The sequence below is a fragment of the Mustela putorius genome, unplaced genomic scaffold (genome assembly GCF_011764305.1).
Source record: "Mustela putorius furo isolate JIRA1106 unplaced genomic scaffold, ASM1176430v1.1 tig00000450_pilon_pilon_pilon, whole genome shotgun sequence".
NCBI classification, from domain to species: Eukaryota; Metazoa; Chordata; class Mammalia; order Carnivora; family Mustelidae; genus Mustela; species Mustela putorius.
Window position 1 is genome coordinate 14,092,773 of NW_025421385.1, and position 22,396 is coordinate 14,115,168.

The 22,396-nt window shown below is 38.0% G+C and overlaps 1 protein-coding gene across 16 annotated transcripts in view; it reads left to right on the plus strand.

Annotated features, from left to right (window-relative positions):
* SYNE1 (spectrin repeat containing nuclear envelope protein 1) overlaps positions 1-22,396 on the plus strand; it is a 464,420-nt gene that overhangs the window by 127,982 nt on the left and 314,042 nt on the right. For 15 of the 16 annotated variants that reach the window (XM_013056743.2, XM_013056751.2, XM_013056755.2 and 12 more), the window contains 6 exons: positions 481-677; positions 4,187-4,296; positions 7,453-7,503; positions 10,308-10,415; positions 13,332-13,469; positions 14,637-14,801. In XM_013056743.2, the coding sequence (XP_012912197.1) occupies positions 481-677; positions 4,187-4,296; positions 7,453-7,503; positions 10,308-10,415; positions 13,332-13,469; positions 14,637-14,801 (769 nt within the window). The remainder of the gene's footprint in view (positions 1-480; positions 678-4,186; positions 4,297-7,452; positions 7,504-10,307; positions 10,416-13,331; positions 13,470-14,636; positions 14,802-22,396) is intronic. The other variant, XM_013056750.2, reaches the window with a different exon arrangement.

A 22,396-nucleotide genomic window follows, 5' to 3' on the forward strand; every position in this document is an offset into this window, starting at 1 on the left:
CTCTATATTAGTTTCCTTTAAAAATGTGCTTTTAGGGGTGCCTGGGTGGCTCAGTAGGTTAAACCTCTGCCTTCGGCTCAGGTCATGATCTCAGGGTCCTGGGATCGAGCCCCACATGGGGCTCTCTGCTCAGCAGGGAGCCTGCTTCCTCCTCTCTCTCTGCCTCCTTCTCGGCCTGCTGTGATCTCTCTCTCTCTGTGTCAAATAAATAAAATCTTTTTTAAAAAATGTGCTTTTACATTGAATATCTCAATGACTGAAAAGTCTGATATAGAAAACTCAAGTATGGAACCAAAATTTCTCCTGCTCTCTTGTTACCCTCTAGAACTTTTGTTTTGCCTAATTTTTTTCAAGCAGCTACCTACTGTGACTAACTGCCCTTCAGTCATTCCTGAGGATTAGATTTTGCATTAGTCCTTGAGGACAGTGCATATTATCTCTTCAGAATGTAACATTATTGTAATTTTTTATCACACTAAGGCAGACAGGAATCGAAGTAAAAGATTTTGGGCGGAGCTGGAGGAGTGGGCTTGCCTTTCATTCCATCATCCACGCCATTCGACCAGAATTAGTGGACTTGGAGCGAGTGAAAGGGAGACCTAACCGGGAAAACCTGGCGGAGGCTTTCACTATTGCTGAAACAGAACTAGGAATCCCGAGACTGCTGGATCCTGAAGGTAAGAAGAGTCGTTGCTGGTTCTTGCACACACATGTCAAAGCAGTAGTTTTCTATGTCTTAAAGGCAGAAATCACAGATGATTTCCAAGACCTTATCAGACCTTATCCAGAAAACTGTAGGAAAGCAGGAAGAAATAGTACCTTCCTGCACTGATTTTCTTTTGGAAAAAATATTTACTACTAGATATGGGAGCGAAATATAGTTCTGTTGCCCCAAACAGCATTTTGGCATTGGTGGTGTCAGCCAGGTGAAGTGTGGTAACTCCATAGAGTAAGGGCGGAATGAAAGCTTTAGAAGTGTGCATGTTAGCGTGAGGAGGGATGTTCAGGGTGACAGAATCACTCTCTTTACATAACAAAGAATCTAGAAGAAGCAAGAGGTTATTAATAATCTAAGATCGTATCTTTAAAATGTCAGTCATGGGGCGCCTGGGTTGCTCAGTGGGTTAAGCTTCTGCCTTCGGCTCAGGTCATGATCTCAGGGTCCTGGGATCGAGCCCCGAGTCAGGCTCTCTGCTCAGCAGGGAACCTGCTTCCCCCTCTCTCTCTGCCTCTCTGCCTACTTGTGGTCTCTGTCTGTCAAATACATAAATAAAATCTTAAAATAAAATAAAATAAAATAAAATAAAATAAAATAAAATGTCAGTCGTTAGGAACTTAGAAATGTTGACCATCATCCAGTATCCTGGTGTCAGTTGGGAAAACCATACAAATGGTCGAATTCTCTTTTTCATTAGAACTGTCTGGCAACTTTTTGGTAAGATTGTGAATTTTAAGATGTTGTGGAGGGGTGCCTGGGTGACTCAGTGGGTTAAATCCTCTGCCCTCAGCTCAGGTCATGATCCCAGGGTCCTGGGATCAAGCCCCGCATCGGGCTCTCTGCTCAGCGGGGAGAGCCTGCTTCCTCCTCTCTCTGCCTGCCTCTCTGCCTACTTGTGATCTCTGTCTGTCAAATAAATAAAATCTTAAAAAAAAAATCTTTAAGACGTTATGGAAAAGGATTAAGCTCTTCCAAGCCTGCAAAAGACAATTTTGATGCCTTTAATAAACTTTAGTAAACTGAATAAATTGTTATATTGAAATAAAAGGATTAAAAGTGAATTCTCCAGGGGCATCTGGGTGGCTCAGTTAGTTAAACATCCAACACTTGATTTTGGCTGAGATCTGATCTCAGGGTCCTGGGATTGAACCTGCTTCTCCCTCTGCTCTCAGCAGGGAGTCTGCTTCTTTCCCTCTCCCTCCCTCACCCTCTACCCCTCCACTGCCTGCTCTCTCTCTTCCTCTCTCTCTCTCTCAAATAAATAAATCATTTTTTAAAAGTGAATTATCCAAATGTCACAAACAACTTGTTTGGGTTGACGGTTATGGATATTTCTGTTAATGGATGTGCAGGAGTAAATACAGAGGTGCCTGGGTGGCTCAGTTAGTTAAGCGTCTAACTCTTGATTTCAGCTTAGGTCATGATCTCAGGGTCATGAGATCAAGCCCCAGATCAGGCTCCATGCGTGTGTGGAACCTGATTAAGATTTTCTCTCTCTCTCTTTCCCTCTACCCCTCCCCTCCAATTTAAAAAAAAAAAAGCAAAGTAAATACAAGGAAAACAGGTTCTTTTCAAAGATGAGATTTCACAGTGAGCATGCCTGACTCTAAAAGAGTGCCTAAGTGGAGACAATTGTACCTCCAGGAGTAGGATATAAATACCTACAAACCCCTGGTTGACTTCCCCTGAGATGAAAGCAGTGTGGAGATCCCTTGCCACTTCAGGATCCTGCTGGGGACTCCCCAGATTGACTAGGATAGCCAAGGTCTTTCCAGCTTGTTTCTGTGGACACGCACACACACACACACACACACACACACACATCAATAGTGTTTAGCTCAAGGGGAAAGCCATATGCACAACCCAGCCCTCAATGTTTTTGAGTAGGACGACAGGAGGGTATAAATGATTCTTTCATATCCACTGGACTAATGAAGCTTAATGTTCCCTTTGATGATAGAACTGAGGTTGCCCAGATACAAGCCTAGCCCAGATATAAGGTGATCTTTTGTTTCCTCATACGAAGTCCCCCCCCCAAAAAAAAGTTATTGATCTTAAGCTTTTTTAATTAAAAAAATTAAACATAAAAAATTAATTAATTAATTTTATTTTTTTTAATTTTTAAAAAGATTTTTATTTATTTCTTTGTCAGAGAGAGAGAGAGAGCACACAAGCACACAAGCAGGCAGAGGCAGAGAGACAAACAGGCTCCCCGCTGAGCAGAGAGCCTGATGTAGGACTTGATCCCAGGACCCTGAGATCATGACCTGAGCTGAAGGCAGTGGCTTAACCAACTGAGCCACCCAGGCAGTCATCCCAAATTAATTAATTTTAAAAAGGTTATTTAGCTAACCATGATGTATAAACATTGAGGAATACGGATTAAATAGATCTATATCTATTACAACAATTAGTTTATGATTTAGTGACGCATATGTTTAAATGCTGAATTACTGTATTAAATCATGTGTTACGTGTTTTTTTCCCACATTCATATCTCGTGAAAGTTTTACTTGTTCTTCACATCTTCCACGTCCTGATCTTGTCATTTCTACAGCCACCTCTGAGACATCCGGTGCTTTCAGAATGCATGACCATGGTTTCCTTTGAAGTCTTTTGAGCCGTAGCACTTTTTCAATCCTGCCTTGATAGTCCATAGAAATTGTGTCTCAAATCACAAGGCACATTTCAAAATATTAGAGTAGTTTATATTTTGGTTTCCATGGCTTTTGTTTGTTTTGTCAGATATTTGTAAACTCCAAATGTAGTCACAATTTCATGGCCTTTAAAAGGGATAATTAAAAGGTGATTTAAAACATTCAGCACTTTATATGTTGCAGTCTTAGCCCCTCTCATTCTATAATGATGAGTAAACCTCTAATTAAAAATATCTTTTCAATCTGTGTTTTCCCTCAGAGTACTTCACTGTTCAAACTGTAGTAATTTAGAGAATCATGCACAAGGGAGAGGTTATCCAAAGAACTGAGCATAAGGCATCTCCCTCTTTTCTAAAATAAAACTTGTGGAGGCAAGAGGGAGCTTATCTATATTTGTCCAGATACAGTATACAGGCTTTATGGGCATGGCATTTGTTGCCACACCTGTTAACATTTTTTTTAACTACCTGATCACCCCAGTTCTGAAATTTACATAGTATTTGTATTTTATTAATGACGCAGAATATCTGAATTACCATATCGTGTCTCAGATTTCTGGTGAATTATCGTTGAGATTACTTAAATGAAACATGTATTACTTTCCCAAAAGTTAGTAATTAAAATGTGTCACCTATCTACATCATAGCATTCCTATCACGTATCAGCCAAACTAAATGGGTTTGCCTTCCCTCACCATCTCAAAATATTAATTTTCTTTTTCTTTTGCATTGGTAAAAGATTCCAAAGTCTGTGTGATTAAAATATAAAGAAGGCTGATTAACCTGTTCATATTTGGTTTTCGTTGTTCCAGATGTTGATGTGGATAAACCAGATGAGAAGTCTATTATGACATATGTAGCCCAGTTTCTGAAACATTACCCTGACATCCACAATACTGGCACTGATGGGCAAGAGACTGATGTAAGTATTTTTTTCTTCAAGGACTGATAGCACACTCAGTGATAGTGACATAGATGTTTAAGCATGGTGCTTTCTAAAAATTAAGTTTGAATGCATTATTTTATTTTATTTATTTTATTTTATTTTATTTTGGAATGTATTTCAAAAAGTAAGGAAGAGGTATCACCAATGTGAGAGGAGATTATAGGGAAAGATTTTTCTGATGTATATGTTGGATATGTGAGAGAAAGCATTATTAATGATAAATGCTGGACATATAACACTGATGAATTAAAAGTGAGAAAGGTAGACATGTTGGGAGATTCATTTAGTAATCTGAGGATTGAAGTAATTTTATATTCATCATGTCATTTGTGCCTGTAGAGCTTGAGACCCCATATCCTGTTCAATCTGAGAAAATCTGATTTTGACTTTCAGATTTATTATGTAAGTCAGTACTCACAACAGACATACAGAAGGAAGGCAGACGTGTAAAAGTCCTAATTATCCACTGTGATTAGATTTGTTTAGCCTCTCAATATTTTAAATAATGTATTTTTATACTAATCCAATGACTTATGTTCATTGTCATAAAAAAGAAAAAGTGAAAAAAAGGAAAAAGAAAATGATCTGTACTTAGATTTCTTCTAGAGAGACCCTATCCTAGAAAAAAATTAATATGTTGGTGTAAGCTTCCAACATTTTTCTATATGTATATAGAGATGTATAATATTTTAACAGAAATGGAATTATAGTACACATACAATTTCATCATTTTTTCTGTTAACATAAAAAATTCTTCTTATGCCATTCTCTCCAGGACATCATATGGTATACAATAATTTATTCAGTCTTACTTGTTGAAAATTTCTGAATTTTTGCCATTATAAAAAATGCTTCTAGGAACAATTTTATAATAAAACATTGTTTTAGTATTCTGTCTTAAAAGTGGAATCTCTAGGCTAAAGTGCATATAGATTTTTAATGCTTTTTGAATTTTTTTCAAATTTTCCTGTAGAAAGTTTGTCCCATTTTACAGTCTAGCTAGCACATCAGAATGCCTGTTTTCACAGATTTTAATAATGGATATTACCATTCTTCTAATTTTTAAGTATTATTATTTTTTTTTATTATAAGGAGGTGGATTTACTACTGAATTTAAAATTAATTATACGGCAAAATGACATCAGGGAAAGAAAGAAATGGAATTTTCAAGATATGTTAAAGAAAATAACTGACTTCACTGCTCAGGTCTCAACTAGAGTTTTTAAAGCAGTTTGAGATTATAATGAAGAGAAACACCGCCCCCCCCCCCCACAAAACCCTGAAAAACTTCACTTGGCTTCCAAACAAGACTTAGAAACAGGTCTACGAAAGGAAAAAGCCAAGGGTTCATAACCCCAGATTTTCAAATAGGCAAAGGTATTGCACTAATAGAAATCTGTGACTTCACAGAAATTAAGCAAAACTGGTGTTTCCTAGTTTGCTTGGACGATGTTAATTTGGCACTATCAAGTGTTCTATCAAGAACCATGTTTATTTTTTTAAAACTCTCATTCAGGAAACCTGTTTTGTTCCTTGACAAGATTCAGGCGCAAATGTTGACCAGCCAAGTAACTTCTCCATAGTCAGCAGAGCAAATGTTTCTAAGAAGCATCACATGCAGACTTTCTATACACATCCTAGCATAGATTGATGCAGATACTTTGGTGTCATTTGGGGGCTTTCTGGGTTTTGAGAATATAATCCGGTGTGGATACTGCTGTGTGAATAAGAAACTCTATTAGAAAGCATTACCCCACACAACCTAGACAAAGTCAGCTTTCCATGTGATTTTCATATCCAAGTCCTTGTGTTTCCCAATCGGGTTTATTTCTGATCAAGTTTCTGCGTTTGTACTGTTTTAATTTCTCTGACATTAATCGTCTCCCCAGATGAGTAAACTCTGTGACTGGCAGTGTCTGAGAAACAAAATGAGGTGCTTTTATTAATGTCCATGAGCAAGAATCAAATGCCAAAACTCCTCAGGATTTGAAAGACACACATTCCTGGCATAAGCTTGTTAATATGCTTTACTAAAGAGGCTTTATTATGAAGAGATTAATTTCATTATCTAGAAAATAAATTCTGATTATCCCTTTAAAACATTCCCTCTATCCCTTCCTGAAAAAAGAGTACATATAATTTCTTCAGGGTTATTTCAAAAATTGATTTTAAGAAAGCACATTATAAGCTTTGCCCCTTTTTGTGTGGCATTTATAACATAGGGCATATGCATCTAAAAATGAATATTTTCAATAAGAAAAAAGGAATTTTATGTATTTTATATACTTTTCATTTGCTTAATGCAGCTAAATGGCCCTCTAATTTTATCTAGTGAAACTTTTTAAGATTGTATAGACTACACCCCTATGGGCTATTGATGCCATCATTTCATAATACTTAATATCTGTCTAATCAAGTCTTAGGGAAGAGTTCTTTTAATTCACTTTTTAAAAAGCTTGGCAACAACGTGTCTCCTAAGCTTCCATTTTTGATGACTTTGATTACTGTGTCCTCATTATGAGTATTTAAATTAGATATTTTATAGATAAATTTTTAAAATCTGATTTTCCTATTGGAAATAGACATTGCTATGCCTTTCTTACTCCAACTGATAAAACTGATCATTTTCCCTAAAGGTGTTCTAGCACTCAATCATAAATAAATAAAATAGGCCTATTAGTTGATCTCTCTGAGCTATTCAACTTTAAGTTATTTATTCACTCATTCCTTCTGCAACAAATACTGCCGACTGCGCTCAGCACTGCACTTTCTTGATTGGTATAGGGTAAGAGATGCATATTGGAGTATATTTAAGAGAAAAGAACCTCCTCTCTACATAGTTCACCACTTAAAATGGTTACTATTTCAATCTATAAATATATGTGAAATGTAAATATTGCCAAAAATTAAAACAAAACATCAAATGCTAGAGTATTACATTGCCTTATTGAATTTGCACATTTCGATGCTTTCAAAAGTTCCAAAAAGCTCTTAAAGTTACTATACCCGTAAAATTACCATCTATTTATTTATGGACAGTTGTCTCTCCATTGTTTTTTTTTCTTGTTTCCTGTATAACTTTTGTCCCTGATTTATATTATTTTTCTATATATTATTTTTTCATATTGTTAGGAAATACTTCCAGGTTTTCCATGTTTTGCAAATTCTATCCAAATTTTTAAGGTAAGATTTAAATAATCTTGAATCAGTGACCTCTTTCAAGCATCCTATGTTGCATAGCTTATTAGCCATTCCTTTGCATGTATTTGTCCTTACCTACACATTTCTTTTAATGTATTAATTCTGTTATTTCCTTTTCCTTTCTAATGGAATAAATAACATACGTGTTATTGAATGTTAGTTATAGTCTAAGCCACTCCCATGGGCTAATCTTTAATTATAAGATAGCATCAATTAATTTCTTTTTAATAACACAATAGCACTAATAAAAGGAAAAATTTATAATAACTATGGTTTCTTTGTATGTGATAGTAGAAATAAAAAATAAAGCTAAAGATTTATTTTTATATGTTAAAATATTAAACAGGAAATAATTATTTGGAAAAAGGTAAGTATTCATCTAGCTTGTATTCTGAGTTTTATCTCCTGCTCAATATTTGGTCATATAGTTTATTTAGTAAAGTTCATGACATGTAGTAAGTGCTCAATATGCTTGTGAAATTCATGATTATGAGCTCTTTCCCTTTCCATGTGATCCTGTACTTTTTCCATCTCTCTTTATGTTCCATCTAGGCCTGAGGTTAATGATCTCTCAGCAGAGTAGACTTTATGCCAACATTGGAATAACAATTAAAAGTAATTTTATGTCAAATATTAAATTAATTTTTATTTCATGCTCCATGAATCATGAGTTGATGTACATATAAACCTGCTATAGAACATGTAAAGATGCCTGTGTGTATGTTTGCATGAAAAAGAGAGAAAGAGAAAAAGTCATGAGAATTTTGGCTATTTAGCTGCGTGGAGTTTAGGTGGTCTTCTGTAGGTGAATAGAACCCCAGGTCTTTGAATGCATATGAAAGTTAACAGTTGAAGAAGAACCACAGACTAAATGCTCTCTGGGAATCTAAATATTGTTTGTACAGTATCTCCTCTTAAAAGGAGAATGTTGAGTGTGTGAATAGCCATATGCTTCTTACTTTATTGCAGTTGGCCTGACACTGCCCCACCAGTGGAAAAGTCATTTACTAGATGAACTCTATTGAAGTTATTTTAAGAACATAATTCTTTCTCTCAGATGACTTTGTGAAATAATTTCAATTGGTGAGAAATGGGTCCCTGGAGGCTCATAGTGAGGTCCCATGCTCACGTTGATGGAGTTCCTCCCACTTAGTGGTCACATTAGCTTCTGATACTTTGGAGGTAAACCAAGAGCATTTAGTTCCTCTGAGTGCCTAAGAATGTGTCATATGTGCTTTTATGGGCATGATGGTCAACCAATGAACCTTTATCACATTTATCTGCTCATGCAGAGGAGCCATCTTAGAAAAAGCTAAAGCTTTGAAGTTTTGGGCTCCTGTTCCATTTCTTTCTCTACTTATCTATATTACCAGTCATTTATTCTACCATTATATAGTGAGGGAGACTGGGCAGGCAAAACTGAGAGAAGGCATGCATCATGACAGCCCTGTGGGCCAGTCTCTGTGCTTGGTGTGCGGCCCAGGTTATCATGAATTTCCTCCCAAACTGGGAAGCAGTGTGTGGTGTCTACTCAGATGACAGCACAACCATAGAGAGGATTAAAAAAAAAAAAAAAAAAAAAAAAAGATGTGTCAAAAGTCACAGAGTTGATACTTGTCAGAACCAGAATTTGGACCAGCTTTGCCCACCTCCATGGCCAGCACTCTATCTCCTCTGCCACTTAACCTGTCATCAGTCACCTCGTCTGTGTCACAGGGCTGTGACTGAGTGAGATGCTGTAGTTGGAAGCTATTTGTAAGTGCCAAGAACCATGTTAAATGTGTTTTTGATTACTTTCACATTCTTACCAGATAAGAAGTCTTTTGAAAGATTAAGGTATTTTCACTAAATCAACGCTAGAATGGCTTGTTATTATTTGTGGAAATAATGATATAAATCTCTGATGAGGTTTTGTTTTGTTTTGTTTTTGTTTTTGTTTTTTCATGTTTGAGATGTGTGTGGTAGCCTGGATGCATTCATTCAGGAAATATTTTGGCAAATATTCTTTAGGTGCTGTGTTACCAGCATCTGGTAGTACCATATTAAACAAAATAAATATTTTCTGTCATCATAGAGCTTAAAATACTGAATAGCATTTTAAAATAATACTAGTCCACAGTGTTATTCTGACTTTAATTCCTTGGGTTCAGTCAAAATTTTTCTCATCTGGAATGGTCCTCTGGTGGTACAAATGACCTTGGGTTGAGAAGCACCCTTGGCCTATGTTTTCATAGGCCATTGCTCTTTCTGAGTATTTTTGTATTTAGGACATTTTCTCTTGAGCACTTTTTCTTAATTAAATACTATTTCTTGAAAAGAAAATGGAGGTAGATCATTTCAGTATTTAGCAAGATGATTAAGTTATTTTTCTAGAATTAACTTTTGTCTCTTACTCTCCAAAAGAGGTGAGGGAGAGGAGAGAGAATATTTTTTTTCTTTTTTTTTTTTATTTTTTATAAACATATATTTTTATCCCCAGGGGTACAGATCTGTGAATCACCAGGTTTACACACTTCACAGCACTCACCAAAGCACATACCCTCCCCAATGTCCATAATCCCACCCCCTTCTCCCAAACCCCCTCCCCCCAGCAACCCTCAGTTTGTTTTGTGAGATTAAGAGTCACTTATGGTTTGTCTCCCTCCCAATCCCATCTGAGAGAGAATATTTTTCAGAGACAGTTGGAAGTTATTTAAATACTCAGTGCATTCTAGAATCAGCCAGGTATTAAGTAATTAAATCAGTACATAGTTACTAATGAAATTGTGATGTCTGCTGGTTTCTAGAGAGAAGACAGGCTAATTCTGAAGGAAGCAAAAGTTTGGATAGAACAGTTTGAAAGAGATTTGACAAGGGCACAGATGACGGAATCAAATTTGCAAGATAAATATCAGGTAATATATGAAAATGATTTCAATTTCTTGAATACCTTTTTATGAGTAATATTAATATATGTCATTTAATCCATGTCCAATCTTTCAAATGATATTAATGAGAAAAACCTTTAAGGAAATATTATGTGTTATCTTAAGTTTGCATGTAATTTAATAATTGTGTTTCTGTATAAATAGGTAGTTTTAAAAAATTTAAGACATTCTATTATCATATGATTGCCATCGTAGAGATAATTAGCACCTCTGTCACACCACTTAAGTATTTCTTTTTTGTGGTTGGGATAATTAAATTCTAGTCTTTTAGCAAGTTTGATGAATATAATACAATATTGTTATCTACATTCACTCTAGGCCTGACTTACTACTCGTTGCAAGTTTGTACACTTAAATAACATCTTTCCTATCTCCCCACCACCCTTGGTAATCACCATTTTCTTTCTTTTTATGAGTTTGTTTTTTTTCACATGTAAGTGATACCACAAATTATTGTCTTTCTTTGTCTACTTTATCTCACTCAGCATAATGTCCTCAAGGTCCATCTGTGTTGTTACAAAAAGCAGGATGTCCTTCTTTCTCATGGCATTTATCGATGGATTGATCTATCACATCTCCTATCATTCATCCATTAATAGGCGCGCAGGCTCCTTCCATGGCTTGGCTATTGTGATTAGTGCTGCAGTATACAAGGGAGTGCAGGTGTCTCTTCAGTATCTTCTTTTCATTTCCTCTGGATATATCCTGAGAGGTAGAATTAGTAGTTTTAAATTGTGTGTGTCCATTCTGTACTTAGAGCTCTGAGGGTTTATGACTCTTCTGGAACTCGGAGTCTTATAGATGACCCCAAACATAAACGTCTGGTCATTGCTTTTCTACAGCTCATGATCTTGTAGATGTCAGATAACAAAAAATTCCACCAAAAAATGACTTCAGTGCAAATAGAAAACTATTATAGAATAAGCCGTGTTTAATAAAGTCTCGCAACATGACTGTTTGGCGTGGGCCCATCATGGGATCTGTTTCTGTTGCCACCTGCCTGGTTCAACACTGTAGCTTTCAAATTGAGGCCAGGGTTGTTGCTGCTGTAGTTCCCCCAGTCTCCTTAGACCGCCATTACTTGGATTTCGGCTTTCAATTTTCACTCCTCAGACACAAAATCTTAGGTTTTCCCATGAATTTGTGATTTATTGCATGCAGCATTGATGTTTTCCTTCCAGTTACAATAGCATTGCGTTTCAGCGGCCAAACTGTAAATATATTCTAGTCTACATTATATTTTAATCAGTCTTGCTACATAAAAGGGGGTGGTGATATGAGACTCAGCATGGCAGATGAGAAAGGATTTCGCCGTTGGCATTAATGTGTGGATTTTATGTAACAATATCTGTAAAGTGGCCCGAATTTAGATGGATGACTCCATCAATATTATATTTGTTGCACATGACAAAGCAATGTGTACGTGCGTATTTAATTGCTTTGACACTCAGTGTAATCTTTTTTTCTGAAATATAATATTTTCTGGATGAGCTTCATGAAAAAAATGATTAAACCAGTAAATGGAGAAGAGAAATATAAGAACAAATGTGACTATATTTATTAGACCATTGGTGAGTTTTTGTTTGGGCATAAATTATAAAAAAAATCAAGTCCAAATTATGAAGTTACCTGTTATACAGATGTTTGTATAAAGGGAAAACAGAGGATTAGAATATTATGAAACAGAAACATGCCTTTCAGGCCAAAGATGATCAGCTGTCTTTTAAAAAAGATTTAGGGACCATCTGAAATCTGGAAACAGGGAAATGTTCCCTGAAAACAGGGAACATTTTTCTCATTGGTGTGTTTCTTACATAATCAGCGTTTTCTGTTCCCACTTATCAGTCAATAGTTCATTATCCTGTTTTTTCATGCATAGAATTCTGTGGAACAAAACTGAAGATCGATTTTATGTTTTTGGTATTTTTAAATGACATTAAGTTAGAGTCAATGGAAGAAAAGTTGTGGTAAAATATTTACTCACCGTCTCCCCCCAGTGTTCTTCTTGTGAACTGACATGTTTGTTTATTCAGAAATTCTTTCAAATGTGTTACCGGCTAGATTCTGTAGGGACATTCTCATGTTCTTTAACATAATTGCACATTTTAGTGACATTTTCAATTCATATTTGGACTTGGAGACTTATTTTAGGATGTGTTCATTTAATAGGAAATGTAGAACTTTAATTAAAGTCAGTACTTGTTAAGGTTAGTATCAGACATATGGTTAAGTCTACGTATTACAGATTTATGTTTAACATGATGATAAAGGGAATGATACAATAATTAATATTTTAATGCCATAAAGTTAAATCAAAGTATTATTATATAATTGAGGTCCCTTAAGTAAACCTCTTTACCCCGGCTTACTTAAACACAAATTTAGTTATCTTTAAACCAGCATAATTTGGATATGTATAATTTCTAACCTAAATTATTTGGTACTTAGAAGTAAAGCAACTATTTTGATTCTTATCATAGGTTTATATTCCTATTTACTATTATTTCTTCATGTGCATAGACTGGCACATAAATTATTTTAACTAGAAATGAGAAATCTTAGGTTTTAGTCCTGCCTCTGCTACTCATTCTTCCCAAGTTACCTCTGGGCTTCCTGTGGTAATAAAAATAGAGTATGTCAGTGTTGTAGGGCTATGGAGGGAGCCCGAGGAATGATGTGTAGAGAGGAGTTGGCATGGGACCAAGCTCATCATTGGGCTTGGGGCACAGTAGCTGCTCTCAGTATCATGACTGCCATCATGATGTCAACAACATATATTGAGTGTTTTCCCACTATAAAGGACTGTTATTTAGGAAATGTGGTTTCCTTTGCATTTGCTGTTTTTGACTCATTTCCATGTTGTTGCTCTTTTTCCTCTTTTAGTCATTTAAGCACTTCAGAGTTCAATATGAATTAAAAAGGAAACAGATTGAACATTTAATACAACCTGTACATAGAGACGGTAAACTGTCACTTGACCAAGCATTGGTAAAACAATCCTGGGACAGAGTGTCCTCCAGGGTAAGTTCTCTCGAGATTAATTTCATGAAGGCTGACATAACAGCCAAGAAAATTTTCCATCATGTTTTTCTACAGAGCAATATTTCATCTGGTCCTACAGCCTCTATCCAAGGCTTACCTATGGGAGTTTTCTTCTAAGTTAATGGAAGTACTCGGCTTAACAACTCTTCTGCTTTGCCTGCCTTGTACATAGTTTCCCCGTTGAGTAGATGATGGATGGAAATCCTGAAAGACTCAATTCTGGGACATTTAGAAGAGATGACTCTGCCGAGAATGGAGCCTCGACAATTTCTCTAAAGTCTATAACCAGGTTTCACCACCAGTCGGTCATCCGCCTATATGCACAGTCATTTTTACAGCCTTTAATTTAAGCGAATTTTCTTATCCAGTCCTTCACGAGCCTGAAGAAGAACTGCTCAATAACATTCATGTTAATATTCTGCAAACTTAAAGGCCAAGATTTCGAAACCTCTGAAACTCCTATCACTAATCAGAATATTTGCCTTGAACTTACCCTGTTATCTTTTTATTTTATAATCTAATCCTTTTCCCACAAACTCTGCCAGAGACTAGGTTAGTTCTAACTAAGCACCTCAACCTCTCCCATCTGACATTCCAATAAGTCAGGAAACACTGCTTAAGAATTGTTTGACGTGGTAGAAATTAAGAAATAGTTAGAAATTATACCATCATAGAAGCAATGTCGAATATTCTACTTCCTCCACAGAGGACTGGATGACCCTGAGTTTTCTGGATCTGTCCTCATGTGGCAGATTTTAAAGGATACGCATCAGCTAGTGTATAATAGCTACATCCTTGAGCATTTCAGCAAACCCAGTCCCTTCCCTTTCAGTGAAAGCCAAATTGAAACTCAGCAGGGATTTCATGCTCTTCCTCTAAGAAGAAAATTGTTTAAGCTCTCAATAATGTCCTTTCATGTCTAAGATGTATTTTAAGTTTCTTCAAAACTTTCTCATAACTAAAGTTTTCTCCTCATTCTCAAAGTATCAAATTCAGAACACAGATAATGTCTTCCTTGATATTTATTAAGTTAACCTGAAATCATTAACTCAGACCCTTATGTGGGCCTCGGAAATTATTTGGGTGAGTTTTAGGAATTGTCTTCTGTATTAAAGATAATTATATGTTTCTCCTTTTGTATTTCAGCTCTTTGATTGGCATATACAGCTTGATAAATCTCTCCCCGCACCTCTGGGCACGATAGGTGCTTGGTTATACAGAGCAGAGGTGGCCTTGAGAGAGGAAATTACCATTCAGCAGGTCCACGAGGAAACAGCCAACACAATACAGCGGAAACGTGAGCAACACAAGGTAACAATTCTGGTGGGGAGATCTTCTGGCACCGCAGTCCTAGTGTGATCTGGGGATGTGGCTCTTTAGACCTTCCATGGACACGGGTCTCTCAAGCATCGCTCATACCATTTCAGAGATGCGGAACTTGCCTCACCCATGCTTGTGACTGACGGTCCCCGTAGATTCATTTTCTGAGGTATTTTCCAGTAGCTCCGTGGTATTTTTAAAACTGTGGTTACCTTTGTTATTGCTATTGTTGTATGTTATTTTTCAAAAGATAAGCCCACAGGCCAGACACATTTATATCATAATGTGGTTGGCCTTTGGCTGTAGACCTCATTCCTGTCTCCATTCTCAAAGAAAGACAAGCCAAGTTGACAAGTCCTTAGGTCCTGTGCTGTGGTGGGGCAGGGGCTTGAAGGACAGTGGTGATTTAAGGAAGTGGTGGGATGAGGCCTTGATGACTTTTTAGTTAGTTATAAATGTTTCAGCTTATTGCCAAGTCAGTTGTGCTTAGTGTAAATTCGAACATCCTTCCTCTTTGTGTTCTGTCATAGTACAGACCTAACAAAAAATGCTATTTTTCATCAACATCAAATTAAACTCAATCCTACATTTTGTGCAATTGAATTTGCGAACCACATTTACTGTGTCATGGTGGGGATTACTATATATGGGGAGAACAGCCAAGCAGAGATGACCACATAGGGGCAATTTATAGCTCGTTTATATTTTCTGCCAAAATATTAACATTTTTAACACTGCTTCAAGGGAATAGATTGTTATATATTCTAGACCAAACTGTAAAGCAAATTCATGACAGGTTTTGTCCCATGCCCCTCTGGGACCTTATTTTTGGAACCAGAAATGTAGAGGTACATTGGTGTCCTGCAGTTTCAACTCCTGGCCCTCTCAACTCGGTTCACTCAACCCAGACTCGGCCACCAAACTAGAGGGACACAGGAAGATTTTGTTCCTGCACAACTAGGGCCCTTCCTGTGTGGCTTCTTGGCCTCTCTTCAGTTCTAATCAGTACCTCCAGAAGTTTTGCTGCTTATCTCTTAGCCTTTCCCTCTTCTGCCACCATCAACATGCACAAAGCACACAGAACCCACTTTTCGGGTAAGAACACCATTTGAGATCTGTTCCATGGGTAGAGATACACACACATGAAATCCAGGCCTGCTAGTCTATACTGTCTATGGAGAAGGAAGATAAGAGATCAAGTCCCAAGAGTTTTTCTGGGATTGAACCAGGGTTGAGGCTTCTTAGAATCAGAAAAGCCTAGGCTGTGTCCATATTGAGGTTCCCAGGATATTAAAAATAGAGGGAAATTCTGAAACAGCGTTACACAAATGATACCACTTTAACAAATTACAGTTCATCCTAAATACCATGTAATGCATCATGTATCAACTGAAATGATGTTTAACCAATATGAATATTTTACACAAAAGAAGTCACCTTAGGATTTAAAATCAAATGTAGAGTATGCTTCGATTATGGGTTAAATGTGTTAATTTAGCAAATATACACCAAGGGTCTACTGTGTGCTGGCTTTATGCTCCAGAGGAACTGGGGGGGGGGTGTGCCTCCAATCTAGATATTTGAGACGCAGCATGTATTTGTTGTTTACATAACATATGTAAGTCTGACTTGAATGTTCCACCTTCGAGAAAAAGCCCAATGATATTAGCTGTGCTATGTACTAGGTGATAAGAGTTAGCAGAAATGTTAATTTGCCACGCACTCTGGGCTGCCACAATTCCTGCTCAGGAGTGAGTTTTAAGTTGGATGCATACATGCTGTCAGTGTGTCTCGCAGTGATTCTATGACTCCAGGCTCCTCATGACCCTTCTGGCTCCCTTGAGAGAGAAACCCTGTGCTAACCACCAAGTGTGCAGCGAGAACCATCCTTTTGCCAAAGTGCAGTAAACAGCCATAAAAACAAGAAAAGAAATGGAGTAGAGAAAAGGGGAGTGGGAGGAATTGGAGGAGACGCTTATCTGAGACTAAAACTCAGGAGCTGGGGAATGCAGCAAAGAGACACCAGGAAGCCAGCAGAGGCATGTAAGGGCGAAGACTAGGTTCTGGGCAGATCTCCAGAATGATCTTCTTACTGAGGGAGGGACCTATACTAGGTCTGAACACAGGTCCTTAAAGTCATAGAGTCATAAAACAATGTCATTGTCAGTTAGAACATCAATTCTCTCTCACTTAAAATATATTTATTAGGTGCCTAGAATAAGATCAGCTTTGCTGATGTGGGCAATTTGAATCCTTGTTGAAATAACTAAAATTCTAGGTCCCTTCAATAGTAGAAAAATCAGCCCATCAATCTGGTATTACTACTTTTTGCTGGTATATTGAGCTCATTTGGAAATGCAATATATACATCAAAAAGAGCACAATATAGGACGCATCAATACATAAGCAAGAAGGTTTTAGAATATTATCTTCCTATCGCAGTCTATAAGCAATGACGGCTTTGCCATGAAAACTTAGATATGCTATCAGGATCTAGAATTTTTTGTTTTCTGCATTACTCACATCATATATATATATATATATATATATATATATATACACACACACACACACACACACCACAGGACAATTGTTCATTGCTGAATACATAATAACTGTTGGAAAACTGGATTCAGATAGTTTTTAAAATATGTTTTTTGCAAAGAGGACATTTTATAAATGGTTTTACCAAAGCTTTTTAATAACTTGAATGTATATAGAGTCATATTATTCTGAAAAGCAAGATACACCTTTGCTAGCTTCTCTATTTTCCAGATGCCCTTAGGCTTAGTTATCTAGGAAGGTAAGAAATAGAGTTATAGCTAACTATGATTGAGCATTTAGCCACATTTCTGTCTTAAGTTCTTAATTTTGCTAAGCACTTGACATGTAAGATATGAGACAGGTAGTATTATCCTTATTTTGCAAATGATTAATTGTTAGGCAGAGAGAGGTTAAGTGCCTTGCCCAAAGTCACATAGCTGATAATCGAGATTGTTTTATAATTTGTTTATTTATCAGAGAAAGAGAGAGAGAGAGAGAGCAAAAGCAGGGGGAATGGCAGGCAGAAGAGAAGTAGGCTCCCTGCTGAGCAGGGAAGCTGTTGTGGGACTTGGTTCCTGTACCTGGACAGGACTCTGGGATCATGACCTGAGCCAAAGGCAGATATTTAACCCACTGAGCCACCTCAACATCCCTAATCCAGATTCTTTTAAACACTAATCTTAAACCATGTCCACAAAGCTATCGCATAATACATGTAGAGCAATTAAAATTCCTTATTTTTAGTACTAGTATTGCTTTGGACAGGGCTTTCAGTCGTAAGGGATCATAAAAGTAGCCATCAAACTCTACCACCTACTACCCATCCCTACTGTAGTCATCAGCCCTACCTAGATCACTTCTCCTGTTTTGAATTTTATTTCTTGCATGACAATGCATGCCATAATTCTTAATAACTTCAGTAACCCACAGATGATCCTACCAATAGCCTGGCCTTTTAGTTTCTGGGTCTCTTGTCTTCCAGGGACCCCATCCTACACCCTCTTCTAGCCCTTCAAGACACAGGCATAGTCCGCAGCTTGTCATCACCAGTAACTGAACCCCCCCCCACACACACACACAAACTCTTTTTCAAGCACCTATCTTACTGTCTAACCAATTTTGCCCCAACTCTAAATTGCCTGGACTCTCTGCCCTATAACCCATGATTTTTACTGCCTCTCCCCGTCTTCATGTCATCCTTGCTCTTGATCTTCTACCTAAACTCAGTGCTGAATCAGGAAAGGTCATCACTTGTACACACACTCGTTGTCTTGACCGAGTTTCCTTTGTCCTGTGGGCCTGGTTAAAATACAACCCTGGTTATAGCCCACTCACTGCCGAGTGCCCCCCCCACACCATATGTAGCTGAGTGTGGCTGCAGAGAAACACACCCCCAGGCACGATGACTAACCGAGCTGGGTCCCTAATGCTGCCTGGCACTCCAGAGGCATTTCCCGACTCCATCGCCTCTTTATTTTGGGGACAACTGTTCCACCTTTTCTCTTCAAATCTCCCACACCTCCTCCCAGATCCTTACTCTTCGCTGGGGACACTGCTTCCTATTTCTCTGAGAAAATAGAAGCAATCAAAAAAGAATTTCCGCAGGCTCCCACGACCACATCAACCCACCTACATGCATCTGTGCCCGAATACTCAGTCTTCACTTCTGTTACTAGGGATGGACCATCTGTGCCGCAAACGGAGACCAGCCCCTCCACATGTGTATGAGCCCCCATCCTCTCTGCTTTCCTCCAGTAAACAAGTCCTGCACTTCTTGCCTTTTGAAAAATTGTTTTCCCTCTCTCTGCTGGATTTCTTTCCCACCCACGTAAAGTATATGCTGTTAATCCTCTTGTCTTAAAGACTCCTTTAAAAAGAATCAACAAAATTTAAAAAATAGAACCTGTCTTTCGTAACCCTCCCTTCCCCTCTGGTTACTGTGTCTTCTCCCTCCTCCTTTCTCAATGAGGCTCTTTGGAAGAATTACCTGTGCTCATTTAGGTTTCAGGATTCTCTTCTCCAGTGCTTTTGAGAACCCATTCCAGCCGAGCTTTCTCTTGCCTGCTGTACAGGCCAGGTTCATGAGAGTCATCCTTCCTCACTCAGAGCTCAATTCTCAGTTCTCATCCTACCTCGCCTATCAAAAGCATTTCACATAGTTATTTCCTTATCCTTGAACCACTTTCTTTCTTTTTTCAGATTATTTATTTATTTGGCAGAGAGAGAGATCAGAAGTAGGCAGAGAGGCAGGCAGAGAAGGAGGGGGAAGCAGGCTCCCTGCTGAGCAGAGAGCCCCTTGTGGGACTCGATCCCAGGACCCTGAGATCAATAGCTGAGCTGAAGGCAGAGGCTTAACCCACTGAGCCACCCAGGCACCCCAACTTGAACCACTTTCTTCATTTTGGTTTCCTCATTTTCTTTCTACCCTTCTGGCTATGCTTCTAACGTTTCGTGATCTTTCCACAAATATTTACTGCATATTCTCTATCTGCAGAATTAATGTTCTCGGCATTTGTGTGATGCACCCGAAGAAAAACAGAAAAATTCCTACACTCATGTAATTTCCCTTGTAATGGGAGGAGGTGGATAAGAAATACTAAATGTAACTAAGTAATAAATAAATTATGTATTAGGTTAGAAAGTCAAAGGACAAAGAGTATTAAGGGTGTCGCAGTTTTAACTAAGGCTGTCACTGAAACCTTGCTGAAAAGATGTTATCGAACGGGCAAGCACATTCCCATCTGAACCCCTTTGCCCTTGCCATTGTTCCGGAATGTTCTCTGTCCTTAGCCTGAAACATTCTCACATTGATTAATCTCAGTACATTCTTCCTCATTTCCTTTGGGCCTTTACTGAAAAGTCAACTCTTAGTCAGCATTTTTTCACCCACCCCTTTGAAACTACCACCCCTTTTCCCTCTTCCCTGCTTGATTATTCTCTTTGGCATTTATCTGCATTCTCAACCACTATTTCAACCGCTATTTTAATTATGTATCTCATTTACTGCTTGATTTCCTATACACTAGTATCAACTCCATAAGGGCAAGAATTATTGTTTGTTTTTTTCCTGTTTATTCCCAGCCCCTAAAAATGATGAGAAATAGTCAGAATTTTAAGTGGGTCAGTAATACAGATTCATACTTACTGGGAAATTGTCCCTTTGACTAAGTTTTCAAAATCATCGGCATAAAATTGTTCAAAATATTCTCTGGTAATCTTTTTCATGTAGTTAAGCCCCTATTTTCTCCTCAATATTATTTCTTTGCACTTCCTGACTTTCCTTAATTGTGCTTTTGGCACTGCTGATTTTCCCTGTCATAACTTTCTTTCCCATCTACTTTCTTTCAGAAGAATGGTGGTATCACTCTGTCTGTTATGTGAGAATAGAGACTGGGTTAGTAACAGAGGGTAGAAGCCAGGGAACCAGTCTCAATAATCCACGGAGGGTGGCTTGAGCCCGGATTGTAGTTGCAGAGATGGTGAGAAATGGTCAGATTCTGAATATTGTTAAGGCAGAGCAATTTTTGGCATTAGATACTGATTATGAAAAAAAGGAGAGTCATATGAGACACTGTTTTTTTCAACTGAGCATTTGGAAGAATGGGGTCTCCATCAGTTGAGATGGAGAGACAGTAAAGCAGGTTTGGAGAAAGCCCAGGTGTTCAGCCTGGGGCACAGTATATATGTGGCATATATGTATATTATATTATAATTATGTTTTATATATATATGGCACAGGATATGTGGCATAGATAATAAGAGATCAGTGACAGGAGCTCAGGACACAGATGTAGGATGGAGATAAATATTCAGACTCATTGCTATATAGAAGGATGTCAGAAGCTCTGAGACTAAAGAAATTAAGGAAGTATATACAGAGGACAAAACCTGTCAAGAACTGAGCCCTGAAGGGAATCTAACATCAGGAGATCAAAGCGTAGAAGATGAACCAGCAGAAGAGTATGAGCAAGAGTGCTCTATGAAGTGGGAGGGAATCCAGCTCCTGTGCTCTTTTAGAAGCTACGAGAAGCGGTGCCTCATGGGTGGGGCATTACCCTAACGGGTAACATGGCCACAGCAGTGCTTTTAAAATACAAGTCAGTTCATATCAGCCCTCTCAAAACTTCCCACTGGCTCCCACCTGTTCCAAATAAGCATTCCCAAAGTCTTACAAAAGCCCACAAGGCCCCCAGAGCGGCCCCATCGCCCCTGGCTTTCCCTCCGCTCTCCGCCACCTGCCACCCCACTTGTTCCTTCGCTTCATCTAGGTCGCTGAGAGAGGGGCTTTGGTAGCTCCCACAGCCACGTGGTTTTGTCAGTCTCCCTGTAGTTTTGTCGGTTTTTACTCTAAATATTTTGAGGCTTACTAGATATGTTCAAGTTCAGAGTTAAGATAGCCACTAGTAAATTAAAAGGCTTAGCCTTAAACGATTAATTACATATAATGATTTTATTCTCAAATCTATTTTGCCCGATATTGTTACACTCCTACCAGTTTCCTTTTGTTAGTATTTAAGTGTTCTGGCTCATTAGAACTCTGAGTTTCATTGTTTTCGCTTTCTCCAAGTTCCAAGACTCAAACTCCTACAGCAGTGGGTATAGATATTTGCCTCAAACAGTTAGCTTTTTCCATTTATTTTTGCTCACAGGTCTGTGATCCAGTTTGGGGGTCATATTTTAACGGGAGTTGGAGACCTAAAAGACTTTCCTTGCTTCCTGTGAGCCCACCAATGAGTGAAAGTCACATGCTGTGCTCAGCAACTAGCTGATTTTTAGTGCAATGGCCAGTGGCATCACACCAGCTATAGTTCCTTTATCATATTTTTGAAAACATTTTTGTTTGTTCTGATATCTTGTCAAGATTCTTTTTTTTTTTTTCAGATTTTATTTATTTATTTGACAGGCAGAGATCCCAAGTAGGTAGAGAGGCAGGAAGCAGGCTCCCTGCCAAGCAGAGAGCCCAATGCGGGGCTCGATCCCAAGATTCCAGGATCATGTCCTGAGCCGAAGGCAGAGGCTTTAACCCACTGAACCACCCAGGC